Raw genomic sequence first — 25,214 nt, forward strand, 5'->3', positions numbered from 1 at the left:
TGCCTATATTAAAATGCACACTTCTGCACAATGGCCAGTGAGATGATAGATTGTTCTTAGTCATAAGATGTCAAAGTAAATATCATGGTTCATAGGAAGAATCAGAGTTTTCCAATGTCTGATGAAAGCAAATATGTCTCAACTATTTATTCTTCCCCCTTCAAGCAAACCAAGATTTCTAGTCTTCTTGAACTATTGGTAGGAGAAACATTGACATACATATATCAGAATATTGACTGACGTCACAAGGATTTAAAATGTAAGGGGTTTGTTTATTCTCCTTTTATCAAGCAGGTTTTTTTCTACAGACAGAACATCCACATGTTGTAAGTTACAGAAGAAGAGTGTATGAGACAGACCTACTGTAAATCATTAAATAACAGCTTACATGGTTCATGTTCACAATGGGAGAAACTGTTAAAAGGGAAAGCAGATTCAGTAACTAGAAACATAAGCAGATTGTTGTTGTTTGTTAAATCTATCTCCCAGGAAGTTTCCTCAAGCTAAAGAGAGATCTATTGTACCACGTAGCTCAGGATACTATATACACACAAGAGATTACACGCTATAAAATTTCAGTTTTCTAAGCATTTTTACACAATCTAAACCAGATTAAAATTTGTATTTAAAAAAGACCTTTCCTGGTTGCCTTTACTAAATGTAGGTCATTCCAATAGCCCATATACATTCTTTATCGAAGTATAAAGGAAAAAAAACAAACTTCCTAAATATGTATGCAATTATGGTAAATAAGGACATTATTATAATAAATCAGCCCTCTGTTTTACTGAGAGGGAGACAGAGACAGACAGAAAATGATAGAAACTGATAGTGAGTGACAGAAACAGTGGCAGAGATAGATTGAGAGACTATATTGACCATTGAGAGAGAGAAACAGAGAGACAAAGAGTGAAAAAATAGAGTGAAAAAATAAAGAAGAAGGGGAAGAGAGATATAGTGACAGAGAGAATACAAAAGAATGGAGAGTAGTGAAATAAAGAGTATAATAGTCTCCATCTATTGCCCTAAAGAAAAGGAGTTTCTAGCTTTTCAATTAAAGGGAGAGAGTCTATTGATTGAGCAGTTATAAATTGTGTAGGGGAAGAACAGGCTAAGCCAATGATAAAGCAAAATAAAACGAAACAAAAAAACAAACAAACAAAAAAAAACAAACCAAAGACAATCTTTGAGAAAATACAGGTAAAATATCAAAGGCAATGGATATTCACTACTTTAGATGACTGATATATGGGATAACAATTTTGTTCTCTGAATTGTATTTTTAAGTTGTCTAATGCCTAATACAAAATCAGCTTTCTAGCCAGCTCATACATACTGGTGTTAATTTCATGATATACAGTTTTATCTAAGCAAATGCATATAATCCAAACCCTGGGCTATCTGGAAAGGAAGAAATGATGATCTACTGGCTACTGATGAAGGAAAAGGTCTGTATGTAAGCAGGTGACATACCAAACAAAACCTGCAATAAAAATATACCCATACTCTAGAGATTAGAAACATTTTGAGTACAGAAGACACTGCAAGCATTTTTCCCACATCCCACTTTGTTTTACCTCCCCTCCATGCTATGTGGTACATTCCACTTCAAATTCTACCTTTTGTTACCTACACACATCCCAGGGCCAACTTATGCCTTCAAAGAGTCTTTCACCAAGGGTCAAACAAATGACTGAAGGCAAGATTTGGCTTAAGAGGGACTAAATGTTTTTTGTTTTTTTTTTCTTTCCTAGGATCATCCATTTAAAGCCACATGAGACTAAATTATCATACTTCTATTCTTCCCTTTCCTCATGAGACATTCCCTTCAAGGCACAAAAAGATTATAAACAGTGGACAGGACAGAATGTTTTCATTTCAGAATTCTAAGGTTGCACATACCTTTATTTGTGATTTGAAGTGAACTGAAAGAGGTAAAAAACAAAAACAAAAATAATAATAAAAAAACCTCAATCTCTCTTAAGATGTAATGTAGCTTAAGTTACTGGAAATTTTTGTAGTTTTGATATAGTTTTCTACTTATTCTTGAAAATTCTCTGAGATCATTAGTTTATAGTATAACTATGGAACTTGCAAAAGTTGGACAATTCTCCACTATTTCTAATGTTGATTGCAATCAATATGTCTTCAAAGACATTTTTGTAGCTTTGCCATATTAAAATCCACATTCCACTGGGCCAGCAAATCATCTAAGTTATACCAGGTTAGAATATAAACTTCCAAAGAAAAACCATAAATTGAAAGAATGGAGTTAAGTGCAATGTACTATAAAACTATTCATTCAGTAGTTATCTAGCTTGGTTCTTTAGGCATCTCCTACCCAAATGACTGTGTTTCCTTTCTCTACTTCAGTTATCTCACAGTTTAACTTATTGAGGCGTCCATCTAAGATAAATAGGGATTCCTTGGATGGTGTCATCAGGTATTGGCCAAAGAGCCCACTGTCCTTGATTAACCTGTTTTTTCGGTTCCAAGGCCATTCTTCTGCCTTTAAAGGCTCCTTGAGGCTCTTGATCATCTTAACCTTTCCAGAGGCAAGTTCTACAAAGAGCACATCTGTTTGCATGCCTGAGCTGCCATAGACATTGTATTGGTGGGCTTCAGTAAAAGAGGGCTGGAAGGCCACATCAGATATATGGAGGTTAGTGTGAATATCAAATGCATCCTGGATTTCTCCTCTGATGGTAATGTATTGGACCCTCATAAGGCCTTTCACATCATCAATGCTTACAAGATAGTGTCCATCTGGAGAAACATATGGGGTACCCATAACATCACCATTGTATCCAATGACTGAGTCTGTTACACTGTCCACCATGAGCTGGGGTGGAATAGCCCCAGTACTGTCTGGGCTGCAACTGATAAAATAGTATCCTCCAAGGTGAGTGTAAGCCAGAGATTGAGGAATACAGTTGTAGTCCTTTAAGCTAATTGTCTTTATATATGACAGAGTTTCCAGATCAATTTTCTGGAGTACAGCTTCATCTTTGTGAAGAATGAATCCAAACCTAAAAAAGGAAGAGAAAAGTTAAACAAGAAATCATAGTATTATATAATATATTCTATTATATAATATGTATGTTTTATGGGTAAGGATAGTAGGGCAATATGAGACCTTTGCATCAAGTTGTCTTCTGTGTCCCCTCAAGCCTTATTAGAATGAAGATCTAAAATTCAACTTCTTCTAAATCACACTTTTCTTATTTTCTTGTCAATTATAATTAGCAGAGTACAAAGTCAAATACTCAAAAAGTAAATTATCTAGTAAATTGACAGAAGATATTTTGTTTTCTTATAGGTCTTTTTTACATGTAGGGAAACAAAGCCAGCCATTATTCTTAACTCTTGGCCTAGGGAGAGCATGTGTCTCAATTAAGGGTTACTAAAATGGGTAATCCTGGATATGTTATTGGATTGCCACAAAGAACTTGTGGGTAAGGAAACTTTGTCCAAAATTTAGACACCTTCAGTAAAGTGTACAATATGAGAGTTTCTAGAGGTTAGAAAACTGAGAAGGGTTAAATGCTTATTCAGAATCATACAACTAATATTTGTCAGGAATGGGACCCCAGTATTCCTGACACTAAAGTTTACTATCTACCATACCTTTCTAAAGGTCACAAAACCCTAGGCAGGGGTGTGTGGGGGTGGTGGTGGTGGTAATCACATACCAATCTACCTGCGGTGATTCTTTCATTCTTTTCATTTGCTCCACATATTCTTAAGAACATTAAATTAATTTAGCATTTATTGTTATCCTGATAATTATCCAAATATTTTCCATTTTAATTCAACTGAATTGCTTATTTCAAAAGAATATAGGTTCATGACTTCCAACTATCAGTTTTGAATTTGTTATATTTTGAGATCTCTTTTGTGTTGTCTGTCACCTTTGTCAATTATGCCCTAATTCCCTAAATAAATCACTTACATAAATTTAATGCTTTGAACTTGATTTATCTGTCTCCCAATCATCTTCTTCCACTAACTCAGTTTTAATTCTATACTCTTAAAAGAGCATTTTATATATATTAAAAAGGGGGGGGGCAGCTAGGTGGTGCAGAGGATAAAGCACCAGCCCTGGATTCAGGAGGACCTGAGTTCAAATTCAGCCTCAGACACTTGACACTTACTAGCTGTGTGACCCTGGGCAAGTCAATTAACTCTCATTGCCCGGCAAAAAAAAAGAAAAAAAGGAAAAAAAAGAGTGTTATAAAATACTATTTGAGATTCTATTACGTTTCTAGTGAAGAACAGTTCAAATGAACAAGTCATTTGTTTGGTGTTTTGATTAATTATAGCTTCATTTCAGTCTTTTCCAATAGCATAACTGAGCTCTTCTGAATCCTAGCCGCAGGGTGTCAGAGGTCTCTATTGCTCAGTGTTAATATATTTGGAAATCCTGACAGGCTGAGTCAGTGGGTTAATAGTATTAACAGCAAGTAATTGTTACTGGGAGAGAAAAGGAGCCTAGATTGACTGAATAAGATTAGATCCAAATTGGGTTTTAGTCAATCTGATTCTAGGCATACTTTGTTTCAGTTTTCACTTCAAATAAAATCCCTTTTCAACTGATGCTAAGCCTAGAGGCAGTGGAAATAGTACTGATTCCAGAGCCATAGGACATGGAATCAAATACTCTCTCTCTTGTTCATTGCCTGTGTGGTCTTGGGCAAGTCACTTAACCCACCTGGGCCTCAGTTTCCTCATCTCTAAAAGGAGAGTGTTGGTCAAGATGGTCTCTGAGGTCCATTTCAGTTCTAGATCTAGCATCTAGAATTCGTGAGAACAAAAATCCTCAGGGTGGTATTGTTACATAGGTCACTTTGCAGAAATGTAAAAATGCTCACAATCTGCATTTTATCATAAGGTATTTGAAATATCTCATGTTTCTATCATCTATACAGTTTAACTGAAGGATTCTAAAGTGAGAAATGGAGACTTCTGAATTTAAATATTTATGATTATTCCCATAGATTTTCTTACATTAAAATAATACCTAAGTGCATCTCATTCATTCTAATAAATGACTGAGAAGTTTAATGACCAGTATGTTATTTTGCAATGCAGAAGAGTTAACAATAACACATTTTTACTATGGCATAGAATAATCAAAATGATTTCCTTGTAGGCAAATCAGTAAAGCTTTGTACTAGCAAAAGTATTATGCTAATGAAGAAATGATCATTTATTTAAAAGGTGTTTTAGCTGCTTACTGCAATAAATGAAGAAACAATAGAGTTTTTATGAAAAAATTGAACCATCCTCTGGACTTGGCATTCAGAGACCATTGTTCCTCTCTAGGAGCATTAATCCAATCATGCATGGACTGTAACTGTGAGGTTGAGCTATCCTGTTTGATGAGAACAAAACTAGCCTTCTCCAGACCATGTTTATTTTCCATCCCAACATCTACTATGGATGTCTTGCTATCTGCCCTGACATGGCAAATGTAGCTTCAATGCCTTGCTACTGCTGCCTCTTTCCTTGTCTTGTTCTAGAAGCTCTAATCAGATGAATACTGCTATTTTTTTTTTGTGGAGGTGGGGGGGGGATGAGGCAATTGATTGATATGCAGCCCCTTTTGCCATTTTAAAAAAATATGTCCAGGCCATAAATCCCTCCCCTGGCTACCACTATTCTACATGAGTCATCTCTCCATATTTGAAGCAATAGTTAACTTTTATATTTATAATCTTCGATGCCTGGCACACGGTAGAATTTAATAAATGTGTTTTTATTCATTCTCTCTTTCCTTCATTTTGTTATATTCTCTACTCATTTGCAACAACTTACCTTCTTAAGGTTTCCCCACACACATCATATCTTTGAAGATGGCAATGGTTCTTGAGCAATTTTACTTCAAATTCTTTAATCTCAAAAAATGCATCTGTGATGCATGTATAGGCAATAGACATTTCAGTATATTGCCAATGGAACATATTTTTTATAACAGTCAAGGGGTAGGTATACAAGCTACGGACTTGATTGTACTAGGTAACTTTAAGAAGGGAATGGGGTCAAGTCCATGCAAATAAAGTAAAATTTCACTTCGTTCTTTAAACCTTCCTTGGCAAAGACTGTTGTAGTGTTCTCAGGAGTGATTAATAGGCATATGGTAATGGAATAAATTTGAGAATGTAGGGGTGATAGAAAACAATAAAGAATTGCATTTCTTGCTAATAGATAAAAGGAAGTTAGAATCCAGAGGGAAAGAGGTTTAAAGCTTAAAAGATGTCCTAAAAGGTGTATTTTGTGGGGGATGCTTCCATATTATAATAGGGAACGGGCCTTTAAGAGATAATATAGAGGGATGGTATAATAAGAATCTCAATGTGGAAATTAGTGCATCCATTATTGGGAAAGTATGAGAGGTTCTGTATGGCTTCTTGGAGGTTGAATAGGATTATGGGAGTATGAAAAAGTCACATTGAGAAATGAAACTTCTTAAACATATCTTCAAAAGCCTCAACCTCTCCATTATCTTTTGATGCTCATCCTCTAAGAAATATGGTAGAAGAAGGTCATAATGGGGAAACACACTTTAAGGGATAACCTGAGATGGCACACCACAATGTCTTGTATGATTCCTAACTGAACAATGAAAAAGCAATTGATTGAACCTCCTAGCTTAATTCTACATCTTTGTGTAAGTATAACTATAGGATTGCTCTGTATTAAATGAGTTTTCCTTCATTTGTGAGCTTTTTCTTCATCTCTATACTCTTTGAAGCTGTGTGTGAGTGTGTGTGTGTGTGTGTGTGGGTGTGTATGCATGTGTGTGCGCGCGCATGCAAGTACATAGTTGGTATTGCCTATGAAATAACCAACTATGGAGGGAAGTATTATCTTTTTCTGTTATACATAGTAAATGTGCCTTGAGGCAAAACTAGCAATGGACATATTTAATAAATGCAATAAGTCAATCAATCATTGACTGTTGGACTCAGCTCTCAAACTCGAGGCAGGTTGTCCCTTTAGATTATTGTTCTTTTTTTCGTAATGAGACAACCTGAGACAAGCTTGCACCAATTTCACCTGTACCATTTTTCTCTGCAGAAAAAAAAAGGCCTTGATTCTTCTGAGATATTAATTCTGAATCTTTCAGAAGTAATTAAAATTTAAAAGGAACAAAAAAATGGGCTGGTTAAAAATGCAAAAGCTCTATGTGGGGTGATAAAATGATGTCTATTTTTACACCTAGACTGTTTCGTGACTAGGGATCCAGCAGCATAAGCAGTGGCATCCAAGTACCTTCAAGTTTTCACCAGTGATTTATAGGGTAGGAAGTGGTGTGTTTAATTCAAAGTTTCCCCTAGTACAGGTTGATGTGTGGAGGCCTCCCACTGTTCATTAAACCCTGATTAATATTTATGATATTTTCAACCTTCATGTCTGCTTAGTGTAATAAAATCTTGCAAAGTGTCAGACCCAACATTGTCTCACTAATGTTTGTCAGAGTGTGTAAAGGGAGTAAAGAAGTCTGAATCCTGTGAGGAATGAGAGTTAAAACTTATTTTAAAATAACTTCTTTTACAGTTAATGAAATTAGGTAATTGTAGCCTTTAGGCAAAGTGTTTGTCAGAGACAGTTAGCAGAATTGTATTTTATTGTTTCTTTTCTCAGTCATTTTCCCCCCTGCATTGTCTAATAATTTTTATTTTTGCTTAATGCTTAAAAAGGGGGTTCAGTATTCATTTATGGCTTATGCTTAAAAAAAGGCAAAATCGATATCCTATTACTTAAATGGCATCATTTTGTCAATTTGAATCACCATCTAATAGAATCCTACTCAGTACACACCAACAGGCATTTATTAGGCACCAGGTACAGTGGTTAAGTGCTAGTATAGAAAGACAAAGAAAAATAATTCCTTCCCACAAGAAACTTAAATCTCTACGAGGGAAGTCCATCCAGATTATCCCAGTAAGAGACTTATTAAGCCTCTTGTATCAGCAAGGTACTTAGATAAATATAGGGAATACAGGACACAACAGAAGAAAAATAGTCCCTGTCCTTAAGGATCTAATATTGTACTACATTGCTTACAACATTTAAACATATATTTATGTTATCATATGTAATATTACTATACTATCATTATTAATGCTACCATAGGATATTACATCATATTATCATATCATAAATAACAAAGTATAACATATGTGATAATTTGAGGGCATGTGGAAAACTACCTGTGAAATCACATTGTTAGTGTGCCATGAGGATTTTCCATAAGACATCCAAGATTTGTTATTCCAATTTTATAGATTGGAAAAGAAAGACTAAATTTTTGGCCATAGGTGTCAGTCACCTTCAAATTATGTTGAGAGAGGTGGAATCAGGGAAACAATTTAAAACATATCATACCAGCCCAATAATCTGAAAGAAAAAACATTTCTACAGCTCAGGTGATGGCCCCTGTACTATTGGAGCAATCTCCATAACCAAAATAAATAAATAAGTGGAAATAATTTAGATAGCCCCTGGAAAATGCTTGCAAAGGAATTTCACTTGACTTCAAGTCTTATCTTAAACAGTTTGTAAAGGGCTTTAAGATAGGAAATGTGGTGTTCTGGAAAGAGTCAGAGGACCTAGATTTGAATCTTGGCTCCATTACACTAGCCTCTCTGGGCCCCAATTTTCTCATGGGTAAAATGCGAGGATTATACTGTGTCATTTCTTAGGATTGTTCGAGCTCCAAACTTATATGTTAACATGAGAGGACTTGACTGAATATCCTTAATGTTCTCTTTAAGCTCTGATATCTTAAGAATACTAAGAATGAATAAGAACTTCTTACTTTAATTACCGTGATCACATGACTAGGTAGACTAAATTTCAATGATATAGCTGACATTCTGTTTTTGAAGTCTCAACCTGTAAATCTGACACAAGTCATCATTCACTATGTTTCATATTCCTATGTACTTAGCTCTTTGTTTCTATGATTACTTGATGATTGCTGTAAGAAAACATCAAGTGGTATCAAAATCAAATTAGATTTCTAGCTAACCTTATAAAATGCATCAATGAAACATCTATTCATAAATGGTAGCTACATTCATGGAAAACAAAAGTAGCAAAAAGAAATATTGTTACAGCATCATAAAAATAATGAAGACTTCTGGATAGCTTGAATGCATTGATGAATGAGAGAGATGACTATCCAAAGTTTTGGGATAAGGAAGTAGACTATCTAGGTGTGTGTATGCTTTCCTGGCTTTCCTGATAGATGTCAGTACTTCTTTCTTGAAAGATCTCCCCAGACCATTTAATTCTCAGGAAGGAAGGAAGGAATGAGGGAAGGAAGGAGTGAAGGAAGGAAGGAATGAGGGAAAGAAGGAAGGAAGGAAGGAAAGAAGGAAGGAAGGAAGGAAGGAAGGAAGGAAGGAAGGAAGGAAGGAAGGAAGGAAGGAAGGAAGGAAGGAAGGAAGGAAGGGAGGGAGGGAGGGAGGGAGGGAGGAAGGAAGAGAGGGAGGGAGGGAAGGAGGGAGGGAGGGAAATTTGACTTTTCCATTAATTACAAATTTCTTTTTATTTATTTCTTTTTATTTTATTTTTAAGCGGGGCAATCGGGGTTAAGTGACTTGCCTAGAGTCACACAGCTAGTAAGTGTTAAGTGTCTGAGGCTGCATTTGAACTCAGGTACTCCTGATTCCAGGGCTGGTGCTCTATCCACTGCGCCACCTAGCTGCCCCTTATTTATTTATTTATTTATTTATTCATTTATTTATTTATTTGTTTGTTTGTTTGTCTGTTTATTTATTTATTTATTTATTTTATTTTTAAGTGAGGCAATTGGGGTTAACAAATGTCTTTTTAAAGGATCCTGAAATTTATTCCTGAATATTAAGTGAACTTTGGAAATTCAGGGTATTCTTTATTATGTCAATATAATATAAATCGGGGCTTCTTAAACTTTTTCCACTTGTAACCCCTTTTCTCCTGAGAAATTTTCATGTGATCCTGGGTATATAGGTATATGAAATAGGTATAACATAAAAATCAAACATTTCCTGCCAAGTGTTTTTGTGACCTCCACACATGACCCTATGTAGTGACACAACCCACAGTTTAAGAAACTGTTATATAAATGGTTCTTTCATGGCTTACATGGCTTAATGTAGTTTTTGCAAGTGGTCATTGCCTTCAGAGAAGAACTGGTTCATTATTCATGTATATCTTATTGGGTCCTGTGTAGTCTATACAGTATATTTCATGCTTATTGGACAGAAATATACTCTTTAGGATCATGAGAGTTTAGGATTCAAGAAAATTAAGCAAGGGTTTTTAAGATTCATTTTGTGAGGTAGGCAATTGTGTCCTTTTAATGGATCTGTGAATGAACTCAGGTGAGTGCCATTCTCTAGTGCATATCACAACTCCTACAGACCTTTTTATTCTGTGTGATTTTCCTATATGAATTTCTATAAATTATCTGTGGAGTAATTCCCCAGCATATTTTTCAACTCTCTCTGATGATTTTAACTATCTTGAGAATACCAATATAGACTGTGATCCAGGCCTCATTTATTCCCATTCTCACTTGTGAGAAATAATTATTAATAGCCACTATCTTATGGAGATTGGGAGGCTCTTCCCTTTTTCTACATTCCTAACTTTAAAGGGTCCCTTTTTCCTGAAGGACATTATTGAATGAGATTGCATTAACTCTTCTGATTTTGGTCAGACTCCATACAACCTTTCAAGGAATTAAATCTAAAGTGGGGGAAACCCATTGTGTTCTACTCAAGCTAGGGTGTAGACAGATAATTTTGTCTAGATAGTTGAAGGCTGGGTGTAGTCTAAGTAAAGATAATCTCTCTATCCAGGGATCAATCACCACTTTCCCCTATTGAAAAAAGGTTTATATTCTTTGAAATTTATAGCCTAAAGCTATGGGTAATGTGTTGTAGCCCTTCATTTTAATATTGCCCACCTCTGATAATGTTAACCAATTAGATTTGATTGCTGTTTGATGAACCACCTGCTATTTTGAAGGATATATAATCTGTGAGCCCACTGCCATGATTGTCTTTGGTCTATGAGAGATGTCCAAATGACAATACTTTTTATTAATAATCTGATGGCCTTATTAACAAAATGGTTAAATTACCCAGAAACTGTGTCTCTGCTTTTTAATTGTCAGAAACTGCTTCTGTGGTCCACTTTCATTTCTAATTTTTCAGTGCTGGTTCTCTAGTACAAGTAATCTTTGATAATAACTTTTGTAAGACCATTGGCCTTGTCTCAATAACCTTCCTTAAATTCTGGCTAAAATGTATTAGCAGCAAAGTCAGTAAAACATTTTATAAATGTATGAAATGATAGTTATAACCATAGTTACTTTTTTTGGGGGGAGGTGAGGCAATTGGGGTCAAATGACTTGCCCAAAGTCAGACAGCTAGTAAGTGTCAAGTGTCTGAGGCTGAAATTTGAACTCAGGCCCTCTTGACTCCAGGGCTGGTGCTCTATCCGCTGTGCCACCTAGCTGCCCCCCCATTATTACTTCTAACAGAAATATTTTATCTCTGACCCTGGCATAGTGCTCAAAAAATGAAAATCTAATCTTTTCCCATGGCTAATTTGCCTGGACTTGGTTTACTGGATATGGTGACTATAACTGAAGCACCATCAGCCTTCCATTATCTGGGAAAGCTTCTAGATCTACATTTTTTAATAGTGAAATCTAATTGGTTTGAGTCATCCTGAAGAGATAAAGCCAGAAGATAGCAGGTATGAACATCCAGAAGAAAGATGCAAAGACCAGCAGATCAATAAGCCAATAGAGACTGAGAGAAAAGAGAAGCAGAACCAAATGGAACAGATTCCATGTCCAGCAAAGAGCAGGCCCAAGCAGAGACACCCTACTCATTAGCAATGTAACTCTAGAAGAAAATAAGGCTTCTTCAGCTTTGGAGTTATTAGTTGAGCCTCCATACACATTCACCATGTGTGGGCCCCTCCTGCATAATCCTCAGATCTCTTTACTCTCCCTTATTGATGATGAGCAAATTTGTGGGAAAATGCAAAATGTTTATGATGGGAATATTCTGTTTCCAGTCTTACTGTGCTATTTCATTAAATGGTTTTACTTTTAATTAATTGTATCCTTGGACTAAATAGAGAACATTTTTCTGTGAGAGTTCTCATTGTGGACCCACTAACTACCTTAAACCCATGTAGTTAATCTGGGAACCCAATCTGTGAGATGGGATTCCTATGCATATCATTATTTTGTCCTTGTTTTAATATAGAAGGTAGTTATTTTTCCAAGGTAGGTTATATTCTTGCTTACCCACTAGTCAATTTATAGTAGATTTAGTGCTATGTAAATATAAGATATTACATAGACACTTATCCATCACACAAAACTCTCAAAAAAGTAATTTTATGCTTTTCTATTTGTAAAACATCAATTATGACAAAAACACACAAACACCACATTACTAGCCCCCATGCAACAATGTCAACACTACTGGACTGATATTGCCTCTATGTGGAGAGGGAAAGGATGTACATTCTAGTTTGCCTTCCTTCTTTCTCAGTACAGACCAGAGGCATCTGAATAATACACAGAATTTCTGATTTGGAAAAGACCTTAAATGTTATCTTCTCCAACCTGTAACTAAGCAAGAATTATCCGACCTGAAAAATAATACTAAGCAAGTTGATTAAGTTTTAAGAGGCTAGGAACTACTACAAATTTAGAGTTCTTCTGTAAAGTGGTCATTTAATAGAAGGCAGCTCTTATTTTCATCTTGTAATTCTTTAATAGAAATCTGGAGTAATACATTAGTAGTTTTATAAAACCATTAAATAATTGATAGTATAATAGGATAACAATATTTGAAGTAGGAAGCTAACATCATGGTGATGATATTGTCATTTGCAAGTTGATTTTGAGGGGCTTTAGTTTCTAGGCTGCTTGAACAGAATATCACTATTTCTCTTGGTGATATACAGAGGAATGGACTACTGAGATATGTAAAGCTCTAGGCTAAAAGTAATATGGAACAACTGAGAAAAATTAGATAATGGAATGAACTTAGAAACCTGAGATTAGACATTGATCTAACTTTCTTTACTATTTTTGGTCATGGTTCTCCTTTGAGCACCTGGTGAAACATAGGAACCCATTAATGTTTTGTTACCTGGATAATTGAAAGACATGGTCAATTTCAATTAGAGTTTATTAAAAATAAAGATGTAATTATTTTCCCATGCAATTCCATAGATCCCCTGAAGTCTGTCCACAGATCCCTCAGGGTAGTCAATAGATCATTGATTAAGAATCCAAGTTCTAGGGGGCAGCTAGGTGGCATATTTAATAAAGCACCGGCCCTGGATTCAGGAATACCTGAGTTCAAATCTGGCCTCAGACACTTGACACTTGACTAGCTGTGTGACCCTGGGCAAGTCACTTAACCCTCATTGCCCTGCGGAAAAAAAAAAAAAGAATCTAAGTTCTAGAAAGGTGGTTCTGACACTTTGAATTAACTAAAAGACACAAGAAAGAACAGAGGTGGTTATGGGAATAATAGCTGACATCTATCTTCATATCTATGTTTAGTACTTTGAGGACTGCAAAGGTAGTCATTTGATTTGAATAAAAAGTAGTAACAGTAGACCAGATGACTCATTACTAGGAAAGGTAGTTTGTACAGTTAGGGAGGAAGAGTGGTTTGGGGAAAAACTGACATCCTTGGAATTCTCATAAAAATTATAAGAAACAGAAAAGTAAAAATCATATACTTAACATTCCAGGACTAGATTACTGTTGAGGGACCTACCAAACTTACAAAACCATGCATCCTCAACTTCTCACTTGAGGTCACTTCACATGCACAAACTCTTGCCAGGTCTTGTCATCTCTACATTCATAACATGTCCTGTTTCCCTTTCTCTCTGCTCACACAGATGCCAGCCTAGTTGAGGCCCTCACTACTTATACCTAGACTTCTGCAGAAGCCTTGCAGCTGTTTATTGCTTCAATTCTCTTCCTATATTCCACTAAGTTGCCAAAATGCTATTTATAAAGTGAAGATCTATCGATGTCACTCCCCCCCACCCATGTTAAGCAACTGTAGCTCCCTATTACCTCTAGGATCCAATATAAAACCTCCTGTTTGCCCTTTAAAGGTATCATAAATTGGTAACTGCTTCCCTTTCTAATCTTATGCTTTACTCACCTTTATGATAATAATGTAGGACTACCTGCTATTACGGCCTTACCCATAACACTCAATCTCCTAAATCCTTGCATTTTCACTGACTGTTCCCTATGCCTGAAATAGTCTCCCTCTTCACTTCTACCTCCTGGCTTTCTTCAAGACTAAAGCTAAAATCTCATCTACTGCAAAAAAAATTTTCATTGTCTCTGTCCTCTCCCTTCCCTGGACCATCCTTGCTACCATATTCTCCTTTAGTGTATCGCCCATTTATCTTGTATGTATCATACCTGAATATACTAGGGTGAGTTTTTTGTTTGTTCATTTTTTGCATGTTGTCTCTTCCATTAGAATGTGAGCTCCTGGAGGGCAGGTATGATGTTTTTATCTTTATCAGTATCCCCAATATTTCGCACAATATGTAGGTGCTTAATGAGTGCTTATTGACTGAGTAACTGACTATAAGTGTTTACAGAAAAAATGCAAAATAAATGTTAACTATTGAGGAATGGCAATAGCATTTGGGGGCATCAGGGGGAGTATCATGTTGATTGTGTATATGAAAACCTTGTTTTGAAAGTGAATGGGTGGTTCTGTAAGGTAGGCAGAGGTTAGGAGAAAGTGGACTCCAGGCGTAGGGTACAGCCAGGGTGCAAATCCATGGAAATGGGTGAGGGAAATAGGAGTTCTTCTGTGTGAGGAACAGAGAGAAGGCCAGTTTGGCTAAAAGACTTAGTGTGGGAAGGGCAATAATATATTCTGAGGCTGAAAGTAGAGGTTAGATGCAAGTTGTTAAGAATCTTGAAAGCCTTATAAAGTCATGAACATATTTGTGCTAATCTTAAGACACACTAGAGGACATCAGATGCAAACAGCATGGAACACTGGCTAGAATATTAGAATGGGAGTCAGAATAGCTTGCATTAAACATTTTCCCTCATCCTGATACTTACCAGCTATGTGATCCTAGGCAATTAATTTATCTTTTCAAAGGGTCAAGTTCTTCATCTGTAAAGTAAAGGTAATAAATATAGTCCCTATTGTGTGGCTCTAATGAGATTATCTGCATACATGGTTTTATACCTTTAAAGTAACTTCTTATTGTTGTTGTTTTTGTTTTTGTTGTTCAGTCTTTCAGGTGTATTTAATTCTTCATGACCCCAATGACCATGGTGTCTTTGTTGTTTTTTTTTTTTTGTAAAAAAATACTGAAATGGTTTGTGATTTCCTTCTTCAGTGGATTAAGGAAAACAGAGGTTAAGTGACTTGCCAAGGATCACCCAGCTAGTGTTTGAGGCCAGATGTGAACTAAGGTCTTTTTGCCTCCATGTCCAGTGCTTTATCTACTGAGCTACCTAGCTTCCTCACAGATAGATAGATGGATAGATGGATGGATGGATAGATAGATGATAGATATGCACATGTGTGTATGAATTGTATATATATGTGCATGTATATGTACACATGTACATACACATATATGGAGACACATAGATACATGCGTGTATGAGACACATACACATATGCGCATATATGTATAGGTATATCTATCTTTGGTAGGCAGTTATAAATGTATAGTTGTATATGTGTGTATATGTATACATGCATACATGTATATGTGTATATATGTTTGTGACATTTATTATAATAATGATATTTTTATCTCTTCAACTTGGAGATATTAAGGCCACTGACACCAATTTAATTCAACAAAAAAAAATTATGAAAGACCTACTGTCTATAAGGCACTACAGATAGAAAGGAAAAAAAAAGACTTAGGACTGAGAGACTCAGCATAGTGCCTGACACAGAACAATGTTTCTGACCTTGCTAAACAAATGCTTGTTGGCCAGGATTGTATGATACCATACTTGTTTGAATCAGAGAGGTATCAAAGACACATTTCCTGTCTTGGTGGACTTATACTGACACAGACATTCAGAAAACCCATGGAAATGTTAACAAAAACCACATTTCCCCAAAGACCTGTATGAACTTGTTTCATAGCTTTGGAACAGAAATCAATAAATAAGACAAATGAGAGAACTGTGGCGCAAAATTCTGTCAAATAGCCAGAATGCCAGACTATCAATGAAGGAAACCTGATTTTGAACTAGAACAAAGACTGATTTTTGATATAGTCAGTGAATAAATGAATGAATGAATGAATAAATAAATAAATTTATTAATTAATAAATAGATAGATAAAGAGATAAATGAATGAATGAATGAATATAGTTATCACTTCTACTTGAGTTAAGGGTGTGGCATTCATAGGCTCTGAAAAATTCACATAAATTCTTTTGGCCCTCTTTTCATACCAGAGAAGTTTGAATTACTCTGGCATTCAAAGATAATTGATATTATACAATATTATACATCTATCTATATATTTTTTTGCATCTCTGAGTTCTAAACTTTTTCTGTTTCATCTACTGGCCTTTGCATGCTATCTGTGGCTTCTCCAAAACTCCCTAAAATTTTCATTTAATTTCTTATGTCTACCTGTAATATATAGAAATTGTTATGTGGAAAGTAATGATGTGGAAGGGATAACTGCATTTGAAAATATGACTCTTGTAGAGATTTGGAAAATTGGAAAAAATATGAAGAGAAATTTGAATAAAAATAGAGGTAGGCATCATTTTTTGCTGTTGTCAAAGGACTTAAAAATATATATATATATATATTTTTTGAGCGAGGCAATTGGGGTTAAGTGACTTGCCCAGGGCCACACAGCTAGTAAGTGTCAAGTGTCTGAGGCCGGATTTGAACTCAGGTACTCTTGATTCCAGGGCCGGTGCTTTATCCACTGCACCACCTAGCTGCCCCAAGAACTCATTTTTAATATTATTTAAGTCCAGGGCAGCTAGGTGGTGCAGTGGATAAAGCACCGGCCCTGGAATCAAGAGTACCTGAGTTCAAATCCGGCCTCAGACACTTGACACTTACTAGCTGTGTGGCCCTGGGCAAGTCACTTAACCCCAATTGCCTCACTTAAAAAAAAAAAAAGTTCTCTAGGCCTTGATGAACTTATCTATACAATGGAAAACTTGTTTTAAAGTTTAAAGTTTATCTCTTCCATGCTAAAGAGATAGGACAATAGTAAAAAGAGTCCTGGAAAAGGAGTGAAGAGCCCTAGGTTGTAGTATCAACTTTGCCTCAAATTGCCTGCATGTTTTTGAATATCTCTCAAGACAAATAAGAAAGAATAGTGACTTTCCCTGTTTTCCCTGAGATTCATCTGTAACATAAGGGAGTTGGACTTGATGAGCTCAAATTACACTTATGACTCTAAGTCCTATAAACCTTAGTATTTTTTTTTCAAAGTATAAACAATGACAATAATAACAAACAAACAAAAAAGGAGATGTTCTTATCAGGGCAATAAAGAGAAAGAACAAAATGGCACCCATGAGATACAAAAAAAGGAGAAAGGCAAGACTCCAGCAACTAGGATAGGACCTCTATCAGGGAAACATATTAAAACCAGGGCGATAGGTCTTAAGGATGAGGAAGGTCCATGGATGTCATTGAAAGCATGTTGAATTCCTGTTCAGAGAACCTGAATAGGGAGAATTCTATGAATAAGAGCAAGTTAATTAATGTTGACATCGTGGCTTTGCAGGAAACGCAAATCACAGACTCTGGAAGACTGAAGGAAAAGGATTACACATTCTTCTGGAAGGGCAAAACTTGGGCAGAACCACGAGAACATGGTGTGGGCTTTGCTGTGAAAAACATGTCACTGAAAATGATTGAATTGATCGGTGATGGTACTGAGAGACGGCTCATACTTTGTCTGAACACATTTGAAGGCCCTGTGAACCTTATCAGTGTATATGCTCCAACATTAACAGCTTCACAACAGACCAAAGATGAGTTCTATGATAAGTTGAAAGCAACACTGGGAGATATCCCCAGATGTGAATTCATCATTCTTCTGGGTGATTTTAATGCAAGAGTTGTCTCTGACCATGTGTCCTGGCCAACATGCCTTAGGCCATATAGCATTGGAAAGATTGAAGAAAATGGGCAAAGACTGTTGGAATTTTGCGCTTACCACGATTTATGTATATCCAACTCATTTTATAAGTCCAAGCCACAGCACAAAGTATCATGGAGACATCCCAGATCACAACATTGGCACCAGTTGGACTCAATAATAACCAGGCAGTCTGCTCTCAAGTACATTCTTATCACGCAGTCATACCACAGTGCTGACTGTGACACTAATCACTCGTTAGTTTGTTGTAAAGTGCAGCTCCGAGCCAAAACATTTCATCACCTTAAACCAACAGGGCCATCTCATATTGACACTAGCAAAACCATGAATCTCAGCAAGGTGGATCAAGTTTTGAGATCTCTCAAGAATGCATTGATCGTGTCTTCTTCTGCTACACCAGCTGCTGAAAAATGGAAACAGATACATGAGAGTGTCCACAGACTTGCTCTTGATGTCTTTGGGAAGAGTACCAGTAAAACGAATGACTGGTTTGAAGTCAAGTGCAGTGAAATGAATCCCATCATTGAGGCCAAGTGCAGCGCACTCATTGAATACAAACGCTCCCTGAATGAAACTGCTCTTCAGAAACTACATGCTGCGAGAAGAAATGCTCAGCAAATTGCAAGGTGGTGTGCAAATGAATATTGGGTTGAGCTCAGTGAGGAAATACAGGTTGCTACTGACACAGGAAACATCAGAGGAATGTAGGAAGGCATCAAGAAAGCTTGTGGACCCACTCAGAGCAAGACAACTCCCTTCAAGTCCAGCACTGGAGAGTACATTACGGACAGAGTTAAGCAAATGGAAAGATGGGTAGAGCCCTTTTCTGAGTTGTACACCATCAGAAATTCTATCACAGAATCAGCTTTAAACATCATGGAGTCCTTCCCTGTACTACAGAAGTTGGACAATGTACCCATACTTGAGGAACTTGAGGATGCAATTAGCTCCCTAAGATGTGGAAAAGCTCTGGGTGTAGACAGTATTGCAGCTGAATTGATCAAATGCTCTAAAAACGTCCTATTAAAGCCCCTGCATGAATTGTTGTGCCTGTGTTGGAAAGAAGGTGAAGTGCCACAGGATATGTGTGATGCCCGTATAGTTACTCTTTATAAGAGTGGAGACAGGAGTGACTGTAACAACTACAGAGGAATTTCACAGTGTCATTGGGAAAATGTTTGCCAAGGTCATCTTGCTAAGACTGCGTAAACTTGCCGACTGTGTTTACCCCAAATTTCAATGTGGCTTTCAAGCAGGGAGGTCAACTATTGATAGGATTTTTTTTGCTTCGCCAACTGCAAGAAAAGTGCAGAGAACAAAGAAAACCCCTCTTCAATGCCTTCATAGACCTGACCAAAGCATTTGATATGATTAACAGAGAAAGTCTTTTAAAAATTCTCTTGAGAATTGGTTGCCCTCCTAAACTCCATAGCCTCATTCGCTCCTTTCATTGCAACATGCAGGGTGTTGTACAGTTTAAAGGCAACACCTCTGAAGCATTCAGCAAAAACAGAAGAGTCAAGCAAGGATGCATGCTTGCTCCCAAGCTGTTTGGAATTTTCTTCTCCATGCTGTTGCGTCATGCTTTTAGTTCTTCAACTGATGGCATCTATCTGCATTCCTGGTTGGACGGAGGCCTGTTCAATGTTTCATGTCTGAGATCCAAAACCAGAGTGAGAGGTAGTACCCTTAGAGACCTGCTTTTCACCGAAGATGCCCCACTTGCCTGTCACTCAGAGCATGAATTGCAGACCTTGATGGATTGCTTCTCTCAAGTTTGCACAGACTTTGGCCTAACCCTAAATCTTAAAAAGACGAAAATCATGTGTCAGAGTTCTATGTTGCCTCCATTGATACACATCGGTAGCTACCAGTTGGATGTCGTAAGTCAATTCTCATATCTTGGCTCTATTGTCAGTGACAATCTGTCACTTGATTCTGAGATCAATCAGAGGATTGGGAAAGCTACTTCAAGCATGGCTAAGCTTGCCAAGAGTGTCTGAGCAAAGAGTAAACTGACAAGATGAACCAAATTTGCTGTCTATAGAGCATACATCCTGAGTACCTTACTGTATGGCAGCGAAACATGGACTACATACACAAGAGAAGAGAAGAAGCTTAACAGCTTCCACATGTGCTGCCTTTGGTGCATCCTTGGCATATCTTGGTCAGATAGGATCACCAACACAGAAGTGCTCCAACGTGCAGAACTTCCAAGAATCTACATGCTACTGAAACAAAGATAGCTGAACTGGCTGGGTCATGTGCACCACATGCAAGACGGAAGCATTCCTAAAGACCTATTCTATGGCAAGTTAGCCTCAGGCCAAAAACCTGCTGGACGCCCCCAGCTTCGCTACAGAGATATATGCAAGCAAGACTTGAGAGCTCTGGGAATAGACATCTGCAGCTGGGAGGAGATGGCCAAGGACCATGCCCGATGGAGTTCAGTACTCAGGGGCAGCTTGCGCGTAGCTGAGATGGGCCTTCAAGCTTGGGAGGAAGAAAAACGAATGAGACGCAGTAATCGATGGGCAACAGAGAGAGCAGTTTTCCGATGTCCTTGTTGTGGCAGGAGCTGTGGCTCCTATATCGGACTGCACAGCCACACTGTGGCCTGTGGCTCTTCAAGGTGCTGATTCGTGGTTGTCCGAGACTGGTGGAAGCCTGCTACTACTACTACTACTACTACCACTACAATTAATTGCTTGGTACTTCCATTTCCATAATTAGAGGAAGAGGAAGGTAGACTAGATGAACTTCAAGTTATTTTCTAATTTATTATCCTATGATATGGGAAGGGAATATTCACATACATAAATTCAAAGATAACTTGAAAGCTATTTAGATAACATTGCATGAATTTTGTTGAATACAAAGGAATCCAGTAGCATAATGGCACAGCTAGAAAAAGAATCTTTTTTTCGGGGTGGGGTGGGGCAATGAGGGTTAAGTGACTTGCCCAGGGTCACACAGGTACTAAGTGTCAAATATCTGGGGCTGGATTTGAACTCAGGTTCTCCTGAATCCAGGGGTGTTTTATCCACTGTACCACCTACCTGCCCCAAATCTTTTTTTTTTTTAATGGAATGATACAACTACAATATACTTATATCTATTATTTTGATAGATGGAGTTAAATTGGAAAGGTAAACAAAATATTTGCAACCCATAAAAAAAGGGGAAGAACATTTTCTAAATGTTTCTTTTTAAACCATTTTTAAAACAGCAAGAGGGAACTGAGAAGGCAAAAAACCCCAACTCTTGAGATGAAGAAAAAGTGAAAGCTTTATTAATTAAAAGCACAAATTTCTTTTTGCCATGTATAATGTAGGCTAGGGCTGCAAATTATTTCTTTTTAACATCCAAGTTTTACTAATTCTAAGCTATTAAAAATATCCTGAAATTCAAGAATTGTAAAGCTTCAGGTTCCAAAAACCTGAACCCAGAAAAAAAAATACTGAAATTTAAAAGGCAAATGCCACTCAACAAGTTAAACTTCTCATGAATTTAGACTATTCATTAGCAGCAAAGAGAAGGAAATGAAATATATATATTAAAAAACTAACCAACAACAACACCCTACAATTTTTGCCCTGGGCATGTTTTCTTGGCTGTTCAACTTGGTTTATTTCTGTTTCACTTTGCTTTTTTAACTCAAAATAAAATAAAATAAAAGCCCTCTGTTTAGCTTATACACAAACAAAATACATTACTTATTCTCAGTTGGGTCTCTCATATCTTATATTCTTCATATTTTGCATCATGTCTTATATGCAGAGCACCAGATACTAATTTGTTTTGATACTGTTCTCTAATTTACAGCTATATGTGGGTGGGTGATTGACAGCTCACACACATCATTTCTTTAACCTGAAAGAACAACACAGATAATTTAAAGTGAAGTATGCAGAAATATTTCTCTGCAACCACTCCAGTATAAAGGGCTATTTTAGTGGCTTTACTCTTATACATCTTTATTGATATGATATCAAAAATCTGTAAACATCATAATGTGCTCCATCAAGTGATTCTTTCAAAAGTACTTTGTCTGAGACTATTATATTTCTTCATGGTGGTTCCTCCTTTATTATAGTTTCAGAAGTTTAGGAAGATGCAGAAGGAATGTTGGAAAGAGAAGAAGTTTCTCTTCTTTGGATCATTAGATGTTGCTGCTGTCATTTGATTATAAAGGAAGGTTAAGCATTTTGGCTTGGTTGATATGGCTCACTGGAATAAACACTAGTTTTGATAGAACCAATGACTTTTTTCTGTTTCTTTTTAATTTCTCCATGCTATAATAATTGTTGAATTTTCTTAAAACATTCCTTGCATTCTACTATTGTTTCTACTAAAGATTTCATTGCATCATTTTTTTTTGGGGGGGGGAAGGGAAGAAAGGCCATTTTATAAGAAATAATGTAAGATTTCCAAAGCATTTTGCACAATCCTGCAGCATAAATAAGGTACTTAATAAATGCTTGTTCCTATCTCCCTAACAAGATTCATATCTATATTGAGTTCTCTCATTGTTTGTGCCTACCTATGAAATATGTGAATGTAAGAACAATTTTATCTGTTCTTCTCCAACTTAATTTATTCAAGTGTTCTTAGAAATGCCTCAAAACTATAGAGTTTAGGAACCCCTAAAGAACTATTTTGTTTTAGTTACTTGGTACTAATCATAATTTACTTTAGTAACTATGGATTCTATTATTGTAGTAGAAACTGGAATAGTCTATTGCTATTTTGTCATCAACTTAAAAAAATTTTTTTCTTGTTTCTTTTGGGAGGTCTGTGCTGGGGGTACATATTAAGAAATGATAGGGGGTATGGCTAGGCGGTGTAGTGGATTAAGTACTGGCCCTGGACTCAGGAGGACCTGAGTTCAAATCCTGCCTCAGACACTTGACACTTAATAGCTGTGTGACCCTGGGCAAGTAACTTAACCCTCATTGCCCCACAAAAAAAGTAATAATAATAATAATAATAATAATAATGAAGGGCAGCTAGGTGGCACAGTAGATAGAGCACTGGCCCTGGAGTCAGGAGGACATGCGTTCAAATCTTGCCTCAGACCCTTGACACTTTACTAGCTGTGTGACCCTGGGCAAGTCATTTAACCCCAATTGCCTCACCAAAAAAAAAAAAAAAGGGTAGTGGGTCACGAAAAAAGACATCAAAAAAACTTAATTGAAAATGATATTACCTGAATAATACTTACTCCATTAGCAAAGATCTTACTATTCACTGATGTGACTAGAAGATAGGCATGAGGATTAGCAAAATCACACTTTACCAAGTCTTATTTCCCTTATGATTTATCTAAGTATTTTAGGTAATTTCCCTGAAAAGAGAAGAGATACATTATATAAAGTATTTTGGATAGGTTTCTTCCTTACCCTTCCTTTAATTCTCATTACAGCTCTCAGATCAGAACCTTATTGCTCATTCCTAATTTTTTTCAATAGCTTTCTAGCTATTTCTGCCTTGTACCTCTTCCCAATTCAATCTACTATATAGAACTAGGTTGTGATAATGACCTTTAAAAAACCCAACAACAACTGGTGGCATTATGGTAATCACCCAAAACTCATTTACAGAAGAATTTGTTGTGGCAGCTTTTCATTTAATGAATTAAATTCAAATTCTTTAGGTTTGCATTCAAGGTTCCTAATAAAAAACCATATTCTCTACTACCTTTGCAGCCATATATTCAATACTTCATGACTAATGTCTTCTCCTGCTCCAAACTTTTATTTCACTAAAACATGGCGTTTTCCAAAGAAAAGGGGGGTATTTGAAATTTGCTATATAAGCTCTGATTTCTTATTCCAATCTGAACTCTCCCTGATAAGAGAAGTTATAAGAGATTAGCCATATCTCTCAGAGTTCCAGCAAGTGTGAATTTGGGTTGGATCCTTTTCCACCTGAGGAATAGTGAGTCATTCTTTACTGCTATTGATTCATGCCCCCATGTGTGTATATGTTCATATATGTATGCCCATATGTATATACATATAGGTATAGATGCATATGAAATATGTATGTGCACACATGTATACACACATATGTGCATATGTATTTTTCCCCTAGCACATATTTGAGGAATCTGCTTTCCATGTTCATCACAGTTACTTAATGAATAACTTTTTTTTCAAAACTAATTACACCTCTCTACCTCTCCTCTCTCTTCATTGCATTAAAAACTCTACTCCCTAAGAATATAAAGGATTAAGGTAGATTTGAGAAGAGGATGCCAACTGTTGGTTATTGAGATATAGAAAGGTATATATAAGGAAGGGATGGTGAGTATAGTTGACATGGCCATGAAGAAAGGGGGAGGGGAGAAAGAAAAAGAACATCCTATGCAAAGTTGAAACACTATTACTTAAACTGCTCTGGCAAATTTGTTTCTCTGTTTGTTTTTGTGAAATAAATGCTATCATAATGTAATGTATTCCTTCTTTAAAAATATAACATGAAATAAGAATCAGCATTTTCTTTGAAATAATGGACCTATGGGCAAAAAACACATTAGAATCCTATCATAGCTTCACTTATCTATTTGGCTAGGCATTTATATTGCGCTTATTACCTAGTACCTGTTAAAGCTGTTTATACAGACCACAGGGAAGAAATAACTTTTATGTTCTTTTTAGTTTGCTGTAAATTCAGAAACAATTTTCCTCGAACAGCTGATCTGTGAATTAATAATGAGGATCTGTATCTTTCTTACCAACGTATGCCAAGTACATCTTTTCTATTTAAAAATTGATGAGTTAGTTCTCAGACTCCAGTGCCCTCAATGAGAGAGATCGTGGGAACTTTTGGGGATAACCAAAGCTTACATCAGGTGGAAGGGTCTAGCCTAATTCCTTCTCTTTACCAATCTAATTCCTTAGGGTATAGCTAGGACAACTTGGTTATGGGGTAGAGAATATGGGATTTAGAATCAGAAGCCCTAGGCTCAAATCCCACTTTAGATATTTAGTAGCTAGCTGAATGACTCA

General features: G+C 36.5%; 1 protein-coding gene across 1 annotated transcript in view; it reads right to left on the reverse strand.

Annotated features, from left to right (window-relative positions):
- Positions 1–251: 251 nt before the first annotated feature.
- Positions 252–25,214, reverse strand: part of FSTL5 (follistatin like 5) — a 996,384-nt gene continuing 971,421 nt past the window's right edge. The window contains 1 exon segment of the mRNA XM_043971840.1: positions 252–3,029. Coding sequence (XP_043827775.1) covers positions 2,327–3,029 — 703 coding nt within the window. The 3' untranslated portion in view covers positions 252–2,326.

The sequence above is a fragment of the Dromiciops gliroides genome, chromosome 6, assembly GCF_019393635.1.
Source record: "Dromiciops gliroides isolate mDroGli1 chromosome 6, mDroGli1.pri, whole genome shotgun sequence".
NCBI lineage: Eukaryota > Metazoa > Chordata > Mammalia > Microbiotheria > Microbiotheriidae > Dromiciops > Dromiciops gliroides.